The sequence below is a fragment of the Fusarium verticillioides genome, chromosome 8, assembly GCF_000149555.1.
Source record: "Fusarium verticillioides 7600 chromosome 8, whole genome shotgun sequence".
Taxonomy (NCBI): domain Eukaryota; kingdom Fungi; phylum Ascomycota; class Sordariomycetes; order Hypocreales; family Nectriaceae; genus Fusarium; species Fusarium verticillioides.
Window position 1 is genome coordinate 1,561,747 of NC_031682.1, and position 20,026 is coordinate 1,581,772.

At 48.3% G+C, this 20,026-nt stretch overlaps 6 protein-coding genes across 6 annotated transcripts; 2 read left to right on the top strand and 4 right to left on the bottom strand.

The window, feature by feature from the left end:
* Nucleotides 1-11: 11 nt before the first annotated feature.
* On the top strand, nt 12-4,844 carry FVEG_07251 (hypothetical protein; the record flags this gene model as incomplete). The annotated part of the gene is made up of 2 exons (XM_018895845.1): nt 12-3,912; nt 3,964-4,844. 2 exons carry the CDS (start codon nt 12-14, stop codon nt 4,842-4,844), a joined length of 4,782 nt encoding a protein of 1,593 aa, XP_018753182.1.
* A 1,070-nt stretch (nt 4,845-5,914) lies between these two features.
* Nucleotides 5,915-6,187, bottom strand: FVEG_16048 (hypothetical protein; the record flags this gene model as incomplete). The annotated part of the gene is made up of 1 exon (XM_018905285.1): nt 5,915-6,187. The coding sequence occupies one exon, from the start codon at nt 6,185-6,187 to the stop codon at nt 5,915-5,917; it is 273 nt and encodes a 90-aa protein (XP_018753181.1).
* A 1,138-nt stretch (nt 6,188-7,325) lies between these two features.
* Nucleotides 7,326-7,849, bottom strand: FVEG_07250 (hypothetical protein; the record flags this gene model as incomplete). The annotated part of the gene is made up of 3 exons (XM_018895844.1): nt 7,326-7,598; nt 7,690-7,723; nt 7,845-7,849. 3 exons carry the CDS (start codon nt 7,847-7,849, stop codon nt 7,326-7,328), a joined length of 312 nt encoding a protein of 103 aa, XP_018753180.1.
* A 1,018-nt stretch (nt 7,850-8,867) lies between these two features.
* Nucleotides 8,868-9,809, top strand: FVEG_07249 (hypothetical protein; the record flags this gene model as incomplete). Its single annotated transcript, XM_018895843.1, has 1 exon — nt 8,868-9,809. One exon carries the CDS (start codon nt 8,868-8,870, stop codon nt 9,807-9,809), a length of 942 nt encoding a protein of 313 aa, XP_018753179.1.
* Nucleotides 9,810-9,960: 151 nt separating this feature from the next.
* FVEG_07248 (aldehyde dehydrogenase (NAD+)) lies at nt 9,961-11,612 on the bottom strand (the record flags this gene model as incomplete). Its single annotated transcript, XM_018895842.1, has 5 exons — nt 9,961-10,247; nt 10,297-10,639; nt 10,692-10,752; nt 10,800-11,248; nt 11,298-11,612. 5 exons carry the CDS (start codon nt 11,610-11,612, stop codon nt 9,961-9,963), a joined length of 1,455 nt encoding a protein of 484 aa, XP_018753178.1.
* Nucleotides 11,613-11,911: 299 nt separating this feature from the next.
* FVEG_07247 (hypothetical protein) lies at nt 11,912-18,568 on the bottom strand. Its single transcript, XM_018895841.1, has one exon. The coding sequence runs from the start codon at nt 18,422-18,424 to the stop codon at nt 12,200-12,202; it is 6,225 nt and encodes a 2,074-aa protein (XP_018753177.1). The 5' UTR covers nt 18,425-18,568; the 3' UTR covers nt 11,912-12,199.
* Between the last annotated feature and the right edge of the window lie 1,458 nt (nt 18,569-20,026).

Consider the following 20,026-nt stretch of genomic DNA (forward strand, 5'->3'; position numbering starts at 1 on the left):
ACAGCTGGAGGATGGATAGCCAAAATGGGTTTCTCTCAAGCCTCGCTGTCGGCTCAACCTTGTCTCCCAATCTCGATATCCTCTCTCGCTACGCCGGCCTCTCCGTTCCCTCCTCGATCGAGACGCTCAAAACCCCTTCTCCGATTGACTATGAAGCCTCAACAACCGTTGAACATCGTAGTGCTGCACGCGCATTGCTGGTGAGAGCGCGAACAAGCGATGCAGGCTACCGTCCACCAGACCAACAGAAGAGACATCTCTTGCGCGTACCGAGCCGAAGAAGCTTGAAGCTGGATGAAGAAAAATGGACTTTTACAAAACACGAGGTTGGAAAGGTTCTCAATGAGCTTCTTTGTATGGCTCCGTTGCCCGATGTGCAAGTAGCGCACGCAGTGCTTGCTTCTGTACACATTGACTCGCTGGATGAGCTGTGGGAGCACTTCAAAGACAGCAAGCTCCAGAAGAGGCAATCCAGCATTTTTCGGCGTTCAACGTCTTCGAATAATGGATTGTCTAATTGGTTGAGTACCGTCACGGGCCAGGAAAACATACCGTATATCCATCTAATGTGCCAGTATAACGCAGGGCCCAATCTGTTGAATCAAGCCTTTGTAATTGCGCTCGCCAGGCGCAGCATCCCCTCAATGAAGCTTCTTCTGAGCTTCGGCGCGTGCATCTTGCCTATCTGCAAAGATTATGTGCGACCATTTGTGGCCAAGGACGACGTCGACATTGTAAAGCTTTTGCTTTCGGCTCCAAAGGGCATGAATGTTGAGGACTGGCAATACTCCCTTCAAGCAAATATTGAAGGAGCTCCACGTGGTGTATGCAAAGCAGGCACCCTGCTTCAATGCGTCCATCATCGGCCAGATATTGCAACTGGGGAGTATCTCCTCAGAGCCATCGATGCGAACAATGTTGCTGCCGCCGCCGTTCTTCTTTCCTACCTGACTACTCGAACATGCATGATGCCTCCCATGTTTTCTGTCCAGAAATTCAGTGTCGCATCTTTCCTAAGCACAACCGGAAACGGGGTCGAGCATGAGAATCTTGCTGTACAGGCATGCGAGCGCATCTCGGCAAACCCCGAATACGAGACAAGATATAAGCTCTACTGCCTTCTCGATGAAACAAATCTTGTGAGAGATGTGCCGGCTCTTCGGCAAGAGATGTCGTACAGCGTCATGGCCAAAAGGACCCCTATGATTCACCTTCTGGTCAAAGCCGGAGTACGTCCATCTATCGAAGAGGCTGTGTCTATGATGGACTTTTCCATTCTCGGAATAATGCTTGCCGCGATGAGAGGAAGAGACGACGTTCCAAATCTGCTGTCACTTGTCCGGTTCGACACTCCAGAGGACGATATGCTTCGTTTTCTGGGTATGTTGGCTTCAAACGACCTGCACTTTCGAGGACAGCCATTGGATGATAAGTTCATCGAAGCGATTTCCAAAAGGCATCATCGCACTGTTGAGGCATTCCAGAGAATGGGTGCAACCACCACGTACAAGTCCATCCAAATGGTACTCAGCTCTGCCGATGTTGAGATGCTGGGGATTCTACTACAAGGAGATATCAGTGATGAGGAACTTTCTCCTGCACTATCAGACGCAATGAAGATTGCAGATCCGTCAATTCGGCGCACGACTGTCAAAATGCTTGCTGATAAAGGCATACGGAAAGAAGCTCTATATGAACAACTGTGTCTCATCATTCAATATCCAGACCCTGATATGAGGCTCATCAAGATTTTACTCCAATATCAGCTACCTCTGCATGGGAAGGGCGGCAGGTTGAATGTAATTCACCTTGCCATTCACAAAGCATCTCTCGCAGTAATAGAGCTTCTCTGGAAATTCTATCCTCACCCAGCGTCCCTGTCAGAAGCCCTCCTGAAAAGCTTTTCGCGCATCGCAGAAGACGGTGGGAATCTTACCCACGATATCATCCAGTTCCTTCTCAAGAATGGCGTGAAGGGAGTGGGACTTGACAAGACGCTTCTGGTAGCTGCTGAGTCCAAGAGTCCTCGCGCATTGGATATTATTCGTTTATTGCTCAAGCATGGTGCAGATGCGAACTATAACCACGGCAATGCTTACGCAGCTGCATTAAACGATTACGCTAGGTTCGAGGTTCTTTGCAAAGCCTGCCCAGTAAAGGAAGTTGTCGCCAAGCGACTTCTCCCGTCGCTACTCGAGGCGAGTATTGCCAACACACAGGCATTGGAGCTAATGCTGCAGTCAGTAGCATCGAATGGATCAAGAATAGACTTGACAGAGGTGCCAAACTTATTGGAGGGTCATCCAAACATGGCGGCTATTATTCCATGTCTCGTGAAGCATGGCCTTGATGTAAACCTTCAGAAAGGCGTGATCATACGGTTTGCCGTGGAGAAGAGCGACCTCCCGCTGTTGAAGACTTTGCTCTCCGTCAATACATCTACCAATTCCCTCAAGACTGGTTTCGCAGCTACGAAGAAGACTAAGATTCGAGAAACGAGGCTTGATATGATGAGACTTCTACTCGATAAGGCCGGCAACGCGGAAATTGGTCAGTCTGAAGAGCTATACGACGAAACACTAGAGGCTTTGTCGAAGTCAGGAGATGACAGGGGTTTCAAAATCCTTCTTGCTCACAAGCCACTGGTCGGCACCAAATCTCTCGGTATTGCTGCTGCGATTTCTTCAAGGTCCACGACTATTTTAGAGATGCTGCTTTCGCTTCATCCAAGCGGGGACTCTATCACCACGGCTTGCATTGCGGCATTCAGATCGCCCAAGCTCAATGATGGTCAGAAAGAAGCAGTCCTAGGGCTACTACTAGATGCCAAGCCAGGGCTCACGAAGGCTGAAACTTCCAGCCTACTGCATGCGATGGTAGAGCAGTATGGAGACTCCACGCTTGTTCCACTGATGCTCATGAAACGAGGCGTAGAAGTCACGGCGGCTCACCTCAAAGCTACTCTCATCTCAAGTAGTAAAGAGTTATTCACACTTCTAATTCGCGAAGTGAAGCCCACTAATGCTATAAATGAGTGCTTTACTCAAGCAATGTCGTCCGCCATGATGGTAGAAAGGCGTCGCTGGATTTACGAAGCCCTTCTAGACACCGGAAAAGTTTCAATTACTGCTGCCTCGGCAGCGCTCATCTTATCCCTTAACGAAGGGACACCTGACGTGGGACTGGTAAAGCTGTTACTCAGGCATGGTGCTGATGTGAAGTTGAAGGAATTCCGTCCTCTAAAAATGGCTTTCAATCTCAAATCGGCAGAGCTTGCCGAGCTACTCATTCAATCTATCAAGGACGATAATACCGCTGCTGCAGCGTTCGACCTGGTACGAACCTCGACGACAATGAAGCCAGCGTTCAGATTCAGGGTATATACTACTCTTCTCAAACACAAAATCACCGAGGATAAACTCACACTAGCTCTCATCGACACATTGCAGAATGCTTCGGACATAGGTACCATGAGACTACTCCTTGAACGAGGAGCTATCCCAAGTGCAGACGGCGCCAAGTGTTTTGTGCTAGCCTGCAAAGCGGGAAATGACGCCGCTCTCAGAATCATGTGTCAATATGCGAATGTTGATGCAGTGACTCTGGCTCTAATTGAGCACTGCTCCAAGGAAAAAGAGGTCGTCACGTGGCTGAAGGCTTGCATGTCCGAATTACGCAAAGCTCATCTTAAAGACTCGAATCTCCTGTACATGGCCATGGCCAAGTTCCCTAAGGGAGGGACTCTAGTAGAGAGGCTTCTTCATTACGGAATGTCGGCGGGAACGATGAAATCGGCTTCTTTATGCAAACAGTGGAAACGCGAGCCGATCACACCTTTGCTTTGGGGGCTCATGTCAGACTTGAAGATATCAAACAGAACTCTACTAGCTCTCGTCGCCAAGGGAGATGATGGTAAGCACTACTAGAGCAACTTTGATCGATTCCATAGCTGACGAGGACAAGCGAATTTGTTGTACTCGACGCCCAGCTCCCAGGTATCAGCAGCTTTCGCCTGTATGCTCGACCCCGAACGCAACCCAGTTCTCGAATATCTCCTCAAATTACATGGCAAAGTCATAAGAATATCTGTTATTCCGGGGCGTTCATTCTCCTACCTAAGTCAGAAGCCTAAAGCACCAGATCCCACCAAACCCATGACCCGCGACCTGGTTTTAAGCGAAGCAGCTCTCTACCTAGGTAACCTAAAAGCCTTCATTTCTCTAGGTGGCGGTAAAGATACAAACGATGGGTCACTACACACAGCTGCTTTGCTTGCACTGCCAGAATTCGTCCGGTGGCTGCTACAATGGTACAGCGCAGATCTCGAGCACGAGGCTTTTGGGATGATGATTCCCCTCGTGGTAGCTTGTCGCTCAGAGGCGCGGCCGTGGTGCAGGGTCGCCAACGCTGAGAGTACTTTTGAGAAGCGGAGGGTAAAGACGATGCAGCTGCTTGCCAGAAAGACGGATCTGTCTTGGCGCAATCGAAGAAAGACAGTACTACACTTCGCCATAGATGAAGGGCCAGATGCTCTGCAAGCTATGCTGGAAGCCCTCGATGTGGCCCACGATGCGCGACGTAATGAGCGGTATCTATATACGGACCGAGAAGGCATCACATACTCCCTCAGCTGCTACATCAGCCATCTCTTGGACCCCGACAACAAGGATCCTAAAACCCTTAGAATGATCCTATTGCTGCGCGACACCGGTAAATTGAAGGATATTATGTATCGACCTGAAGAACCGGGCCCTGGAGTTGAACAGCCGGTTGGGTATTGTGGGATGCCGCCAGACCTTGAGAGGAAGTGGGATGCGTATAGCGATTATGATTCTGTGTATTAGAGCAGCCGAAGTGGGAATGAGGTTATATGAGACGTAGTTTGACCCAGGATTCCATTGAAAAGTTGATATATGCTTTTGTATAGAACTCGATTGATAGACTTACATGTATTGGGAGTAAAGAAAGTGGCGCTTATTGTAGTAAATAAGGTGCAACATATAGTGGACAGAATCCGCTCAAATTACTCACTTTGCTGTAAAGAACTCGGAGACATCCTGGGAAAGACGTCCCTTGCCACATATGAAGCCAGTCCTCGCTTTGGCGCCTTGTCTCTCTATATCTAACATGTCCACTCGCAGCACACTATAGAGTCAGCCCTTTACTTGTTCCTGTGAAATTAAGGCATTCGAAGGCGGCGAGTTGATATATATCGGTCTCGTTGTAGATAGAAACTTGACGATAAGTGTAAAATTGTGGACTAATTTCTGCGGTAAGGTTGGGGTTTTAAAGGAGGCTTCAACCGCTCGGGCACAAAGTAAAGGACACCAATAGACATATACAGTTGAAATACTTATTACCCTTACTATCTCCTAAGATCTTGCTTTTGGCTAAAAAGTTAGATGTCCTGATGACTGACTCTAAAGGTGCGGAAGGTTTGTTAGAGATTCAGTCGTAATCAAGACTAAGTTTTGGAGTCGAAATAAAGCTTCACTGAATAAGTCACGAAGGTTTTGAACACGAAAATACTCAAAGCCAGGAGAGAGTGATGTCACAGTAGTACCACTATCAGCCTAAAAGGCTAAAATATAAGACTTATTTCCTTCTTTTTGTATGTGATTTGGGGTTTTTCTATTGAATAGAAGAAATATCTTGTGCCTTTGCTCGTATAACTGTAAGCTATACCGAGGACTAGCTTTCTGTCATTTCTGTGATCTCTGACGCTTAGATGACCAGATTGATTGCCTTCGGAAGCGGCAAAGGGTTTTATGACTCTGCCCTCGTGTAAAAGGTGCCCTTGTATGGATATGGTACATGAGGCTAGCTCTGGCAAAGTTCCACCGATCTATCAAATTTTCGTTTTTCGTGATTTCGATCTTCTGTGAGCCGCTTCATGGGCACTCAGGAACTTCTCCTACTTTGTTTCAGCAGGCCTCTTATATGGCTCATGGACCACGGGTCGTGAGGGCCTGTTCACCTTGACCGGATTCGCGGCCAAGCCAGCCTTCACCGACTGTCTGAGCTTTTCGAGGGACGCTGGGCTAGTTGGTTTGAATGTAGGAGACGAGCTACCAGAGCTCCTGGAACTGCTTCCACTTCGCATAGCAGACCGCTGCTGATACGCCTTCGCCGACATACGCGCAAGTTTCCTGGCATCCCTTTTATCCCTGTTGCTTCCGCAACACATTGTGATGAGTGAAATTCAATGCCTAAAATTTTTGATAGATAGTTGAGATGGACTTGATGGAGGGGTTGAAAGACGATCCAGTGTTTGGATGTTGGTGTCTTTATCTGCATGAAGAAGAGGGGGTTGTTTGATGAGGGAAATGGAGGCCAATAATCAGACATGCTACTCTTCATTTATAGACACTCTCCGAAGCCATGTGTCTTCTTTTGAGTTAAAGAGAAGAGCCTAGATTTTGACTGATTTGCACACGTTCAGGGGTAGTAAATGGCATCTCACCTAGAGGAGCAAGAGGGGAACTCGGGAAAATTCTGGGGGCAATGACAAAGTCGCATGCCCATCACAAGTCGATTATAAGGTTATAGGTGCTTCCCTCGCCTTGCTATCGAACAAAAAGCCCTGAATCCTATCCCAGAAGCATGCCAACAAGAGTCGGGTTGACTACGAAAGACGACTGTACGTGGTTAAGGACGAGTAGGATTCCCTCCTTGATAGGTGATTACGAAGCACCCCATATCAGCAAAGTATACGTGGTCGTCAAAACAGGCTGTCCTAATGGTGGGAAGCTGCCGACAGATTTGGATTTGTTGGCAAACCTTAGCTCGACAAGAGAAATCAAGACAATGAATCAACGAATCAAACTAATACCTTGATTGTTACATATAGCATGCTGTGACTTTCACTGGCCATTGAGCCATTGCAGGGAAACACACTTTATTGTAATGGAGAAATCTTTCAAGGGCTCTACATGCGCCTCACAAATTCAAATGAACGTTTACTCTCGACCTGCAAGAGAGGGCAAAAAAGCCTAGTGCTTGATTTCGAAGTGATGAAAAGAATGGAGCAATTTCGATGTACAATAGCGAACCTTTAGATTCTGTGACTTTAGCTCTCCGATCTGATTATCTCGTTCTCTTAGAGCTTGGCTATGGTCGCGGACTGAAACACAGCTTTCGTTAAGAAAAAGGAGTAAATTTGTTTACCTACTTCCAAAAATGCACTAAAGTACTATCGCATTTTTGTTTTCCATTACTGTCTTCCTATCAAAGCAACATGGCCTAAGCCTCCTTATGCTTGCATGGCCATCATTTCATCGCTTTACCCAAAAACGGTGTGTTGACAAGCGTGGGATCCATCTTGTTCAATGTGTTGCTCCTGAAACGCCCTCTCCGCCTATTTCTCCTGCTCCTTCTATTTCTCCTGGCATGAGAAGCGTAAATCTGTGCCTGAACTGTAACGATTTGAAGAGGCGGTCGCCGCTGTCGAAATCTCTGTATCTCTTCCGGGGTGATGTGCATACTTCGAGGATTCCTACTGTGAGGTTCAGCCAGCGCGCCATTCTTTGCGGCTGGAACTGGTCTTCTTCTTGTAATAGGGAAGGCTGCTTGGGAAGATCCGGTAAGCGCTTCACCCGCTAATGCAGAGGACTCAGTTTCTTCTACTTCGTTTTCTAAGGAAGTAATCCGTTCCTCTAACATGTTGCTGATTTCACGCATCCTTAATACGATGCTATCATTGGGTGGAAGGAGACTCATTGCGCTGGGATGGTTGTTGAGAGTGCTTTGCAGTTGAGAAATGAGACGAGTTTTCTGATCTATATCACTAAAGCCTATTTAACTCTGTCTCTGAGTATTTTCGGAACCGAAGGGCTACGACGCACGGCATCTTGATAGTTCTAGGCCTTCAGCTCAGTCCTGTCAACAGGGATCGACTTGTAAGAGACTGTGAGATGCGTTTGAGAGTCAGTGTCTGGTTACGGGTTTTGGGACTATGGGAAGAATAAGATGCCAATTTTCCTGGTAATTATAGGTTTCTGGACTGGCTGCTCCAGTGAATGAGAGCGGCATGTTACTTTTACACAGGAGGTGAATCATCTTTTGTCGTCTATCCGAACCATGAAAGTCTCTCTTTCAACATGGTAGTATTCTTGGATTATTTCTATAACTCTTTGAGCGACTGTGCATAGTATTGAATGTACTTGCGACCTGCGATGCAACGGCTGCCTGTTAGGCTGAAATGAGTTATGCCAAACATCTTACAACCAGGGTTCATGTCAGCAGTAACAACTCCGTTGAGACGTAACAGTGGCCAACCTAAAGAGGTGGTCAAGCATGAAATGTATTCCTGAAGAACAAGAAAACATGAGAACCAAGTTTAAAGTAGTAAAATTGATTCCGCAAAAGGTAGACTAAACTTATCCTAAATTTATGAGAAGTTACCTAAATCTCTTCATCACTTAGGCATAAGTTCAAGGGCTTGATTTCTTCCCCTTCCTATCGTCTAATGATCAAGGAATAGCTATGTCCACCTTGTTATTCTTGGCAGACCACCAAAGGAACAGCTCTCCTTTCGGGGAATGTGGTTGGCCAATCAGGAAGCCGTGAATACGAAATTAGGCAATGGAGTTGACGAGTCTGACCAATCACCACTAGCCGTGACTCTGAGACCATGTATGTATCACTCCCATAGCTGCCTTCACCCTCATAAAACTTGGTATACGATCGCGTAATTAAGAAGCTTAAATCCGAAAGTGACAAACAGATGCTGGTCAGGATATCCATAGGTCACTTAAATACTCACATTCTCTTGTCGGTGGCTTCTCGTAACCTCATAATTCGGGTCTAAGAACATCAAGCTCACTTTACATGCAAGTCATCATATTTAGTACAACATCGAGTCCACCATGCACTATGCGCCCACAGCAAGCCTCGCAGCTTTCATCGGTGCCGGAGCCTCTTACTACTCTTCACCCCAACCGAAGGCCCTTGAACTCGGCCAAATTTCAAACACTTGGATCGAAAACGTCGCCATTCGTTCCAACGGGGATCTTCTCATAACAACAATCGGCGAAGGAAAGGTATATTCTTTTTCTCCGAACGCTACACCTGCTGCATTCAACCCCATTTTCAAGATTGAGGGAGTGAACGCACTATCAGGTATCGCCGAAGTTGGCCAAGATGTCTTTGCTGTTACCGGAGGCGTCTTTGAAGGGATGTATCAGAACAACACCATGAGCCTTTCGCTTCTCAAATTTGATGGCCACAATGTCTCCATCTCCACTGTCTTTCAGAAGTCCAAGTACGGGCCAGTTAACGGTATCTTGGCCCTTCCGCGGCATAAGCACATCATTCTTGCTGCCGATGCCGAAAGGGGGGAGATTTTGAGAATTGATACGACTACTGGACATGTCGGAGTAGCTATCAAGGACAAAGCACTTGCTCCAATTCCTGGAGGACCCTTCCCCGTTGGTGTAAACGGAGTCAAGATTTTCGACGGCTACCTGTACTTCACCAACACAGCTCATCAGTCCTTTAACCGGGTCAAGATCGATGAGATGGGAAACAAACTCGGTAATTTCGAGGTTCTTTCCAAGCTTGAAAAGGGTTCCCCTTATGCCCCAGATGACTTTGCCATGGATCGACATGGAAACGCGCATGTTGTTTATTGGCAGGATAGGGTTGTAAAGATCACTCAGGGAGGAAAACAAACTGTTCTCGTAGAGGGACTTCTTGCCGGCCCTAGTAGTGCCGTATTTAGCAAAGACGGAAACACCTTGTATGTTGTTACTTCTGGACAGAACAACCTGGCAGTCTCTGGTGGACAAATAGTGGAGGTCAAGCTGTAAGGAACTGAGGGACAGCTAGCACAATCGAACTCAGTTCTCACTGCTGATTAAGCCCTCAGCCAAAAGTCTCATCAACAAATAACAAAACCAAACGATGAAATCCGTCGAGATATTCTAGGTCTTTATTAAAGTGGATTATGATACCTTCTGTCTAAAGCTTGCTCACGAAGAGACTCTGCACATTACAGAAACCCTTGAGTCCGTTGATGCCCCACTCAGCACCGATTCCTGACTGCTTGTGACCACCGAAGGGGGCCATGGGAGTGATATCAAAATGGTTGTTGACCCAGACAGTTCCCGCCTCGAGTTGCTTAGCCACCCGCTCAGCTGTTTCAATGTTTGCAGACCAGACGGAGGCTCCAAGACCAAGCTTGGTATCGTTGGCACGCTCAATGACTTCATTTTCATCCTTCCATGAAAGGATAGGGAGGATAGGGCCTATTTTTGTCAGTGGCTATTCCAAGACTATGTGTCGCCGGGAACTTACCAAAAGGCTCCTCAACCACAATTCTTGAGTTCTCGGGGGGGTTATCAATGACCGTAGGCTGGATATAATAACCATCCTTGGGCGCAGGATCAAACTTGCCACCCGTAGCGACCTTCCAGCCTTGCTTCTCGATGTCGTCGAAGAATGTCTTGACTCTGTTGTACTGCATTTCGTTCTGAACAGGACCGTGGCTAGTTCCTTCAGACGAACCGTCACCGAGCTTGTAGTTCTTGACGTGCTTGACTACGACGTCGCGGAATTTCTCGTAAATAGATTCGTGGACATAGATTCGCTTGACGTTCAGGCAGATTTGGCCTGAGTTCATGAATGCAAGTGTAGAAACCTGTCGGTCGTTAGAAAGGCCGCAACTGTTTCATACCGTTCATTAGGCTTACCTTTTCAGCCACGCTCTCAATGTCCACATCAGGGAACACAACAGCAGCATCATTGCCACCCCTGTCAAATATTAGCCACCATAACCGCATCCAGAGAGTTATCCTCACAGCTCAAGAGTAACACGCTTAAGTGTCTTGGCAGCACTCTGCATAACCAGCTTTCCAGTATTAGTCGAACCCGTAAAGCTGATCTTATCAATACCCTCATGGCTCGTGATCCAAGGTCCAAGGCTATCATCACCACTGAGTGACTGAACAACACCAGGAGGGAAGAACTGCTGCGCCAGCTCAACCAGCTTCAGGCCACAGTAGGGCGTGAAAGGCGATGGCTTTACTATGATCACGTTTCCTGTAACAAGAGCCGGTGCAATCTTTGCAGCTGCAAGCATGAGGGGGAAGTTCCATGGGACGATAGCAGCGGCTACGCCGAGAGGAGTGTATCTGGTAATGATCTTGCGGCTCTCGCTGTCCTCGACAACCTCTTCGGGAAGATCAATGCTAGCTTGACCTCTGACCCAGGCGATCGCAGCCTCAGCCTCACCAGAAGCTTGAGCAATCTAAGTCATTAGTAATGTCCTTGTTCTTTATTCAGTACCAAAGTCTTACAGGTTTGCCTTGCTCGGAAACAAGAAGATCGGCGAATTCCTTCTTTTGAGCTTCAATGGCATCGGCCCAAGCAAACAGTTTTTGCTTTCGTTCCTCCCAGGGAACCTTTGACCAAGACTTGTAAGCCTTTCTGGCAGCGTCAACAGCTCGGTTCAGATCATCCTGGGTGGCGACAGGGACTGGGGGCTTCTTCTCAAGAGTCGCTGGGTTGATACCCTGGTGGGACTTTTGAGTTGGCGCGCTCTCGCCGTTGATGATCTGGACATAGTTGTCCTTGAGGTTGATAGGGTGAGACTTTGTTCCGTTGGTAGCCATGGTGGATAATGAAGAGCAATACGAGACTTGGCAGAAGAAGCAGTGAGAATAGGGTTTGTTTTAACCTTTTTATAATTGTTACTCTGCTTTCAGCTCGATAACCCCCGCACTTTGGTCAACGTCAATGAAAACGCCAGACGAATCATGTTGCACATGAAATATCGGTCTGTCGTACAAGACGAGACATGGACCGGATACTTAGATCCCGAAGGCCTCCCCCCCCCCCACCCCATGATTATCAGTGCCAACTGTACCAATTGTGCGATTATAGCCTGGGCGAAGCCAGGCCCTCGGACCGAGGGGCACGGCTACTAATCCCGTGTGAGATAACAAAGTTCATGATAGACAGCAAGATGATTTGCCTCCGAAGCGATCGCGTATATATCCAGTAGGAGTGATGTTCGCCGAAAGAGGGGGAGGTACGATAACTCTCTGTGGACTAGCCCTGTTCGGAAGTGATTGTCGCGTATATGTCTAAGAATCTACACAAGTCGCAAGCTAGACGGACTTTTTGCCGTATGCGGAATAAATTAGAGAGCAGCCGATATGGACCTTCGGGCTTATACCTAGTGTTCTCATGACTTCCCTCACTTCCTCCCAAGCAAGCCAACAATATCATCTTTCTCACAAGCACTTGCGATATCCAATGCGCTTCTTCCCTTCTCATCCTCCTTCAGGGGATCTAAACCTTTGTCCATCATCAAAACAAACAATTTCTTGTCATGTCCCTCATCCGTGCTATAGGTATTTGCCCTCCCTGCAATCATGTGTAGCGCTCCCTCTCCCGATTTGTTCAGCGCAAGAATGTCAACACCGCTATCTTCTGGGAACAGGATCGCGTAGTGGTCAGTATGGCATGATTCTGGGTGAGAGTTATACCCGTTATTTGTTGGTGAAGAAAGATATGTGTGCAGAGGCGTGTTTCCAGCTTTGTCGGGAACGTTGATGGAACCTCCTTGGACGACGAATTTTCCCCATAGAGCATGACACTGATTGAAGTAATCGTCACCAAGCTCGATCGTCAGTCGACCTGGGGATCCAGGTTCTCGGGTGTTGAGAAGGCATTGCGAGGCTATGTAGTGGAGAGCAGTGCGGCCCTGTGGATCAGGTTGAAGCAGGTCGGCTCCTTTCACAAGGAGTGCTTCACAAACTCTAGGGCGCAATAGTCGAAGAGCATAGTGGAGTGGTGAGTACCCTTCCTGATCTGCCTGAAAGAGGGTTGGGGCGACCTCTGTTCGATTAATGAACTCAATGAGTGTATCGTCCGGCAAACCAGGGTTACTCAGCAGATGGTGGAGAGCTGTCCTGCCAAGGTTGTCAACGAGAGTCGCATCGGCTCCGAGATCCAGCATCCGCACAGGAGGTCCTGTCGGGAGCTTTTCCCAGTGTCTATGAGAGAACCCAGGTAAGGTTTCCCGCCAGTTACAAGCAGCCATAAGGACAGTCTGGCCCTGTTGGTCGCGATGATCGAAGTCAATATGTGGCCTGCATGGCGGCTTCAGAAGCTCATCAAGAACTTCATAGTTTGGGTGTACAAAGAGGAGATGAATTAGCGTCTCATCATCGTTCAGGGGTAGATAAAGATTTGCCCCATGCCCAATGAGAGTTCGTAGCAAAGGTATTGTGTTGGTAAGTTGTGCATTGAGCTTTTCAGCAAAGGCAGCGCAAAGCATGGGACAAACGCGGCGTGACTTGGTCAGGTTGTAATGCACATTCCGACTGTGCTTCGCTTCGCTCAGTGTGTCGGGACTCGACCCATGGTCAAGGAGTGCTTCCAATACTTCCTGGTTCTGGTCGAAAATTGCTCCGAACAAAGGGCTTTCCTTTCCTATGGTTGCGTCTGCACCTCGACTGAGCAGTTCCTTTGTGACATCTGGTGCATTGGATGCCTTATGGAGCGGCGTCAATTTGGCGTTGTCGAGTGCGTTGATGTCAGCTCCATGGTCAAGGAGTATCTTAACAGCTTCTAGCCTTGCTAGACCTTTCACATCGCGGTTCTCATGGACCAACCCCCCAGCTGCGATATGAAGTGGTGTCTGTCCATCTTTATTCAAGGCATTGACTTCGGCTCCATTTTGAATCAGATACCTCAGGCCTTCTGTCTGCCAGTATTGATTCGCCTCGGCAAGGACATGCAGTGCCGTTCCGCCTGAGGTTACGCCACTGCGTTTGTCGTATCTGTTCCCGATACGCACCGCAAAATTGGCGTTGACATCAACCTCCAATTTCTCAACGAGTAATCTCAATGTGAGCATGTTTGACTCTTCTTGCGAACAAGCCAGGCATAGCGCAGTCATAAGAGATTCCGGGTTCCACCTTTCCTCAAGGATCTCTTTCTCAAGCCTTGCTTTTGCATTCTCGTAATTGCTGTAGTACTGGATGAGTCCAGGTGCCTGCCCGATAGCAGAAAGGTGATTGATTGTCTGGCAGCTGCTCGGCCTCATAATTTGCTCGAGTAACTCGTAGGTTCCCGTTGCCAATGGTGCAGTTTCGATGCATCGATCCATTAGTTTTGCAGCATCACGGGCGGAAAGAAGGCTGAGGAAGGTGGGAGGATTTTCCATCAGACTCTTGAACCCATCTTCATCTTGACGTAAGGCCTCCCAGCAAGATTTCGGACACATGAGAAGCATTTGTAATTTGATGCCTCTCCGCATTTCTTCCACCTTTGCACTATCGTTCTCCTTCTCCAATTGGACTGTAGCCATTTTGAACAGTTCTTCGTCCTCTGAAAAAACTTCCGCAAAGTCAGGGCAGCCTGCAAAGAGAGCCAAATCCAGGGCGGTTCGTTTGCGATCATCTAGCCAACCAAGGTCAACACTATGCTCAACTAGCATTTTAATGATGGTGGCAACTCCTGGCGACGACTGTCTCTGAATATCAACCTTGGGGGTAGAGTATCTGGCCTGATACCAAGACTCTCTTGAATGATTGTTATCAGCACGAGGCCGAAGCGGGTCAACGCATGGCCTTCGAAGCCATGGGGACTCGCGTGCTTGAAGGTTCCATATGCTCTGCTCAATTCTGATGTCCGCACAAGCATGCAAGACAGAAGAGCCATCGTTTGCTTTGATGTAGGTCGAAGCCCCGTAGCGTAAAAGCCAGGCAACAATCTCTGGATCGCCAGAACTACAGGCATAATGAAGTGGTGTTCTGCCAAATTGGTCTTCCTGGTTCACATTTATATTGGAAACAGTTGCCAGAATCTGGGCAATAATGCTGGTTTTGCGAGCTCGGCATGCCAGATGAAGGATGTTTTGTGAGTCAGAAGTCAAATAGTTGAAATCAAGCCCGAGTTTCTTGAGCTCGGCCACTTCAACTTCCGATGTCATGACTGCCAAATGAAGCGGTGACAGCCCATCCTTATCACGGATCTGTAGGTCGACCTCACCGTTCCGGTTCAAGACATCCAAGAAGTGAATGCGTTTGTTATCACGCAAGGTACTCCCAGTACGTCTGCGGGTTTGGAAGACGTGTAAAGGCGTGGCACCCTGATTGTTGACAGCGTTGACTGGAATCCTAAGACTGAGTAGCCAACCAAGAAGATTGGCAGATTCTCTTGTACCGTCATACCCTTTTGCGACAATATGTAAAACCGTGTCTCCGTTGTCATTGGTGGCAAGAGGGTCAATGCCTTCGTTTACGAGCATTTCCATTTTCTCTGTACGCCTCGTTTCATAGAGGCAAAGACGATGTAGTGCGTTGTTCCCGTTGGAGTCTGTGACATTTGTCTGTGCACCATGATTTTTCAGGATGCGCAATCGTTCCTTGCCTCCTCGTACACAATTCAAATAGAGAGTGTTACCATTTGAATCAACCATCTCCGTATCGATCCCTTCGGCAAGTAGAAGTTCAAGATAGTGAGTGAACCTGTCTGTGTCGTGTATACCTGAAAGGTTGAACCAGCAATCTTTCCTCACAGACATGTCGGTTGCCCTCTCGAACAAAGCTTCGAACATGTCCGGCCCTCTGGACATCGCAATGCCGACTGGTGTTCTTCCATACTTATCCTTGCCACAAGGATCAGCACCTTGGTTGAGGAGATATTTCACAATATCCATCCTTCTGGAGTCAGTATCTGGCTCGTCAGAACCCGTCTCAGATACAGCTCTGTGCAAAGCTGTGTCTCCATCCTCGCTTTTCTGTAGCGGGTCACACCCATGTTCCACCAAAAGCTTGATAGCCTCCAAGTCCCTGCTGTTTTCAAGGACTTTGTGCAGTATTGTATCCGTATTTGGGGGCTGGCCAAGAACCTTGAAATTGGCGCCAGCTCTTACCAAGGCCTTCAGAGCCGGTAGATGATTTCGTCTTTCGTCGGAATACCGTGGATCTTGTGCTGAAATGATCAAGGGGGTTTTTCCACGGCCATCAAACCGCTCAAGGTCAGCCCCAGCTTTCAGCAACATTCTGAGGACCTCTTGGCAATCGGAATCGTTATTATCTTCCCAGCCCTCTACGAGGCGATGTATCGGTGTTGCATCTTGCCGCTTCTGAGGATGTGGGCCATTCATCCGTCGTCTCGGTTGCCATTGGGATACCTTATTCACATCTGCACCTGCACGAATGAGTCCTTCGACACTCTTGACATCGGGCATAGCACAAGCAAAATACAACGCTGTCGCCCCTTCGTAGGTTGCATCAGGCGAGACAGCCGAGTTGTTCAAGATTGCTTGAACTGCATCTGCTCGACCGAACTGACAGCATTGGCACAGAAGTTGTTCTAGCATCTGTGGCTCGCAGAAGGGTATCATGACAGTAATAACCTCTGTGTGTCCTCCTCGACTGGCATAGTATATAGAGCATTCACCTTTTGTGCTTCTTTCGCCACCTAGGAGACGCCCTGTTCGATTTTCCCTTGTTTTTATCGTGTTTGGTTTGACGCCTCCTTTAAGTAAGATGGCCACAACCTTGGCGTAATTCTTCAAGGTTGCAAGATGGATGGGTTTCAACCCCCTTCCGTCTTCGGCATCAGGATTGGCCCCGTATTGAATGAGGAGCGCGGCGACTTTATCGTGGCCATTTGCCGCTGCCCAATGTAAGGGAACCCGCTCTTGAGCATCAACTGCCGAAACTGACGTGCCCTGCTTGAGGAGCTGAGAAGCGAACTGAGTTAACCCTGCAAAGGCTGCAATGTGAAGACACGTAGGTATCCCATTCAGTGAGCCTTTGTCGCTTGACGTTGATCCCCATTCCAGTACAAGCCATCGCAGAAACGAAATGCTCTTTGAGTTGAGAAATTCCATGATGGCCTCGAAGAATTCGTTATCGTCCACGTCGTAGTTCGACGCATGGTATGGCCAATTCTCAACCGCATAGCTGAGGAATGGATGTCGTAGGCGAGCTGATCTGTACTCGAAAGCATCATGTTCGTCGCGAAGACCAAGGTGTTCATGCCTGTAATGCCACGCGTCATAATCGACTTTGTGTCTGGGTGTTTCGAATGTCACCGATGGATCGACGACTGAGTTGTTTCTGGATTGCTCGCTCTCCATTAGAAGTGCTCCGGACTGGAGATAAAAAAGGCAGTTCATGGCCATACGCTTGTGTGCCTGAAGAGGGTCGATGATTGGGAAGTCAGATGGGCCAACAGTGGAGGCGCTGCGAGTATCTCCACGTAGGAACTCCGTGAAAGAGTGATGGATTACCTGCAATGTCTCGTCTTCAAGGATCTCGATCAGTGGCCCACAGCTAGTTGCGATCAAACTTTTGAAGGCGCTGGGTTGGATGATGTCAGGATGAACGCACTTCAAGAGGCTTGCCAATTCATTCAATCGGAGGGGACGCGATGCATGAATGACTGCCTCAAGGATCAAGACTTGAACATCTATAGTGACTCCAGGCTCTCCCCGTTGCTTTTCCAGCATGTTCGTGTACGTCTGCTCTAGACCTACCGGAAGCGATGCCTCGAGATCTTCAATGTTGAGAGCTACATCGGATTGCAGGAAATCTTCAACTTGATCCATGGCCAGCTTGGCGTAGAGGAACAGGCCTTGCGATTTCTCGGCAACCATGTTGATGAGATCCTTTTTCGCATCAAGATGATGCTCCACCGTAGGGGCGTTGTCAAATCGATAATTGAGATAAGAATGAATTTCGGCATCCACAAGGCGCTGTTGCAGGCTGATGTGAACGATAGATGAATCCCGTAGCGTTCTCTGCAAGGTCCGAGACGGTCTGCTGGTCATGAGCAACTTCAGAGTTCTGGGTCGATGAGTAGCAAGACCGTTGAGCCTCTCCAAGATTGGCGTGCTATCGGTCGACATCTCATCGAGCGCATCGCCTACACAGTACAGCTTGGGAACACACGATGCACCATCAAGAAAGAGTTGAATGAGCTCATTGTCCGAGGTGTCATCCAACCTGTCCTGAACTCGCGATTGAAGAGCAAATTGCAACTTGGGAGAATGGGGTAGCAATTGAGCAAGCCAATCTTGGATCAGGGCACGTGGAGAGAAATTCGCAGCGACGATGTTTCGGAAAAAGAAAAATAGAACGGGACAATTCTCAGTCGTTCGCAGATGCTGAATCAGACTTGCTGCCATTACAGACTTGCCGGCGCCAGGGACACCTTTGATCCAGAGACTACCATGATCGGGAGAAGCATGCCATTTGCGATACTCTTCTGTTTCGCAAATCCAAAGCCCAGTCCCTGGAGCCTGGGATAGCAGATGGCGACGATACTCTGAGCTTTCGGCGAGATAGTCGGTCGGCTGGAGCCATTCTCTCAGCTCAGCAACGGCCTCTGGGCTCAACGCAGTGTCTTGATGATGAACGAAATCGTATTCGTCTGCGGTATTCGCAGACTTGGGCATCTTGACACTGAGATCAATAGATCATGTCAATGGCAAGGGTATTATACGTGAAGGTATTGAATGAGGGTGGTGACCGTGAAGTTACAGCAAGACGACCATGTCAGACGGAGTAGGCAGCAATCGCGCTTTACTAACCAGTGACGCTAATGATTGGCCCAGACAGCATGTTCCAACCATCCCACTCCGGGCCACTAGAGTATTACAACTTTGGACTACAACATGGGACTGTTCAGCATTATTCTTTTACAATGTTGGTGTGGTGCAAGAGGCTTATCATATCGGTGTCGGAAGAAAAAGATCGTGAAGTTGAGGAGTCGCGCGGCTTCGCAACGGGATGCGACTACGGCCACGGCGTAACAGAAGAGTTCCGAGGGCGGTCGGCGCAAGACTGATTGCGAAGAGGTCACCAAGCTTGGTTTGTCTGGTCTGGTTGGGACCATGCACATGCATACGCATTGATGGATAGCTTCCGTCCAGTGAGTGATGACTATTGCAAGAAAGCGAAGTCGCGGTCTCGAGGAATAAGCAGGGGAGCATGGCACGGCCATGAATAGAAGCGATTGATGTTGTAAATCGTCTTGGGAGCCATTCTACTCCGTACATCAAGTAAGACGTCGATGTGGCTTCTTGGTGTCGCGTCGCATCGCATCGCATCGCATCGTATCGCACTATCGCGTCAAATTGTCATAATCGGAGGAATAACATCGCGGCTCGAGCCAGTTGGGGAGGGTAGCTCGATTTGGCACAGTATAGAAGCAAATAGAGTTGAACTGGTGAGTCACTTCAATTGCGGTCAATGAGGAAGCGACAGACATCTAGGCATCCGTAGTCCGTGACAGCGCAATTGCTGAATCTGGGAGCTGCAGCGGTGCTTGGTGAGACTGAGAGCCGTCTCAGCGACCTCAGGCCATTCAGGACCCTAAGACAGTACAGGGGGGGGGGCAGTCCAATGGCAAGTCTCTTCTACTTTGTGTTCTACCAGATAGCGGCGTTTTGTCGTTGGAAAACGTAGCTGATAAAGTATCTAGTACTTACGCCCCTACCTAGGGCCTTCCCTGAACTTGGGGTCAAAGTCTGGACCTCACGGTCCAAGTTGGTCGATGAAAAATTCACTCATGAAACTTGAGGAGCGGGAACAATACTCTCACCTCTCTCTGTCTACATGCTACCGAGATAATTACGAAGAAGAAGATGGTGGCCACGATGTGTCGCATGTTCCAATTCTCTTTGCAATTTATCAGGGTACAGGTGGTATTGTTCACGTTAACGTCAGCGGGTAAAACATCGTAAATGTAGGGGATGAACATGAGCCTGGAGAAAATCACGTCAATCAAAGCACGAAATAAGATAATTTAATGACCAACGCAACTTGTAAAATGAAAGATCAATTGGAAAACGCCAAGTAGCTTTACTGCTCTATTGATTGTCCTCCTTGACACAGATTTGAAGCAGTTAATTGTGACCCAGGGTAGGTCAGTGGCCAGCGTACCCAAGGCTCCGGCCGGTGGAGACAGCATTCTGTCTCCTGGACTTACCAAAGTCATCACTTTAGATCACATGAAGATGCTATTAGCTACGGGCATAGTCTGGAAGAATGGCTGA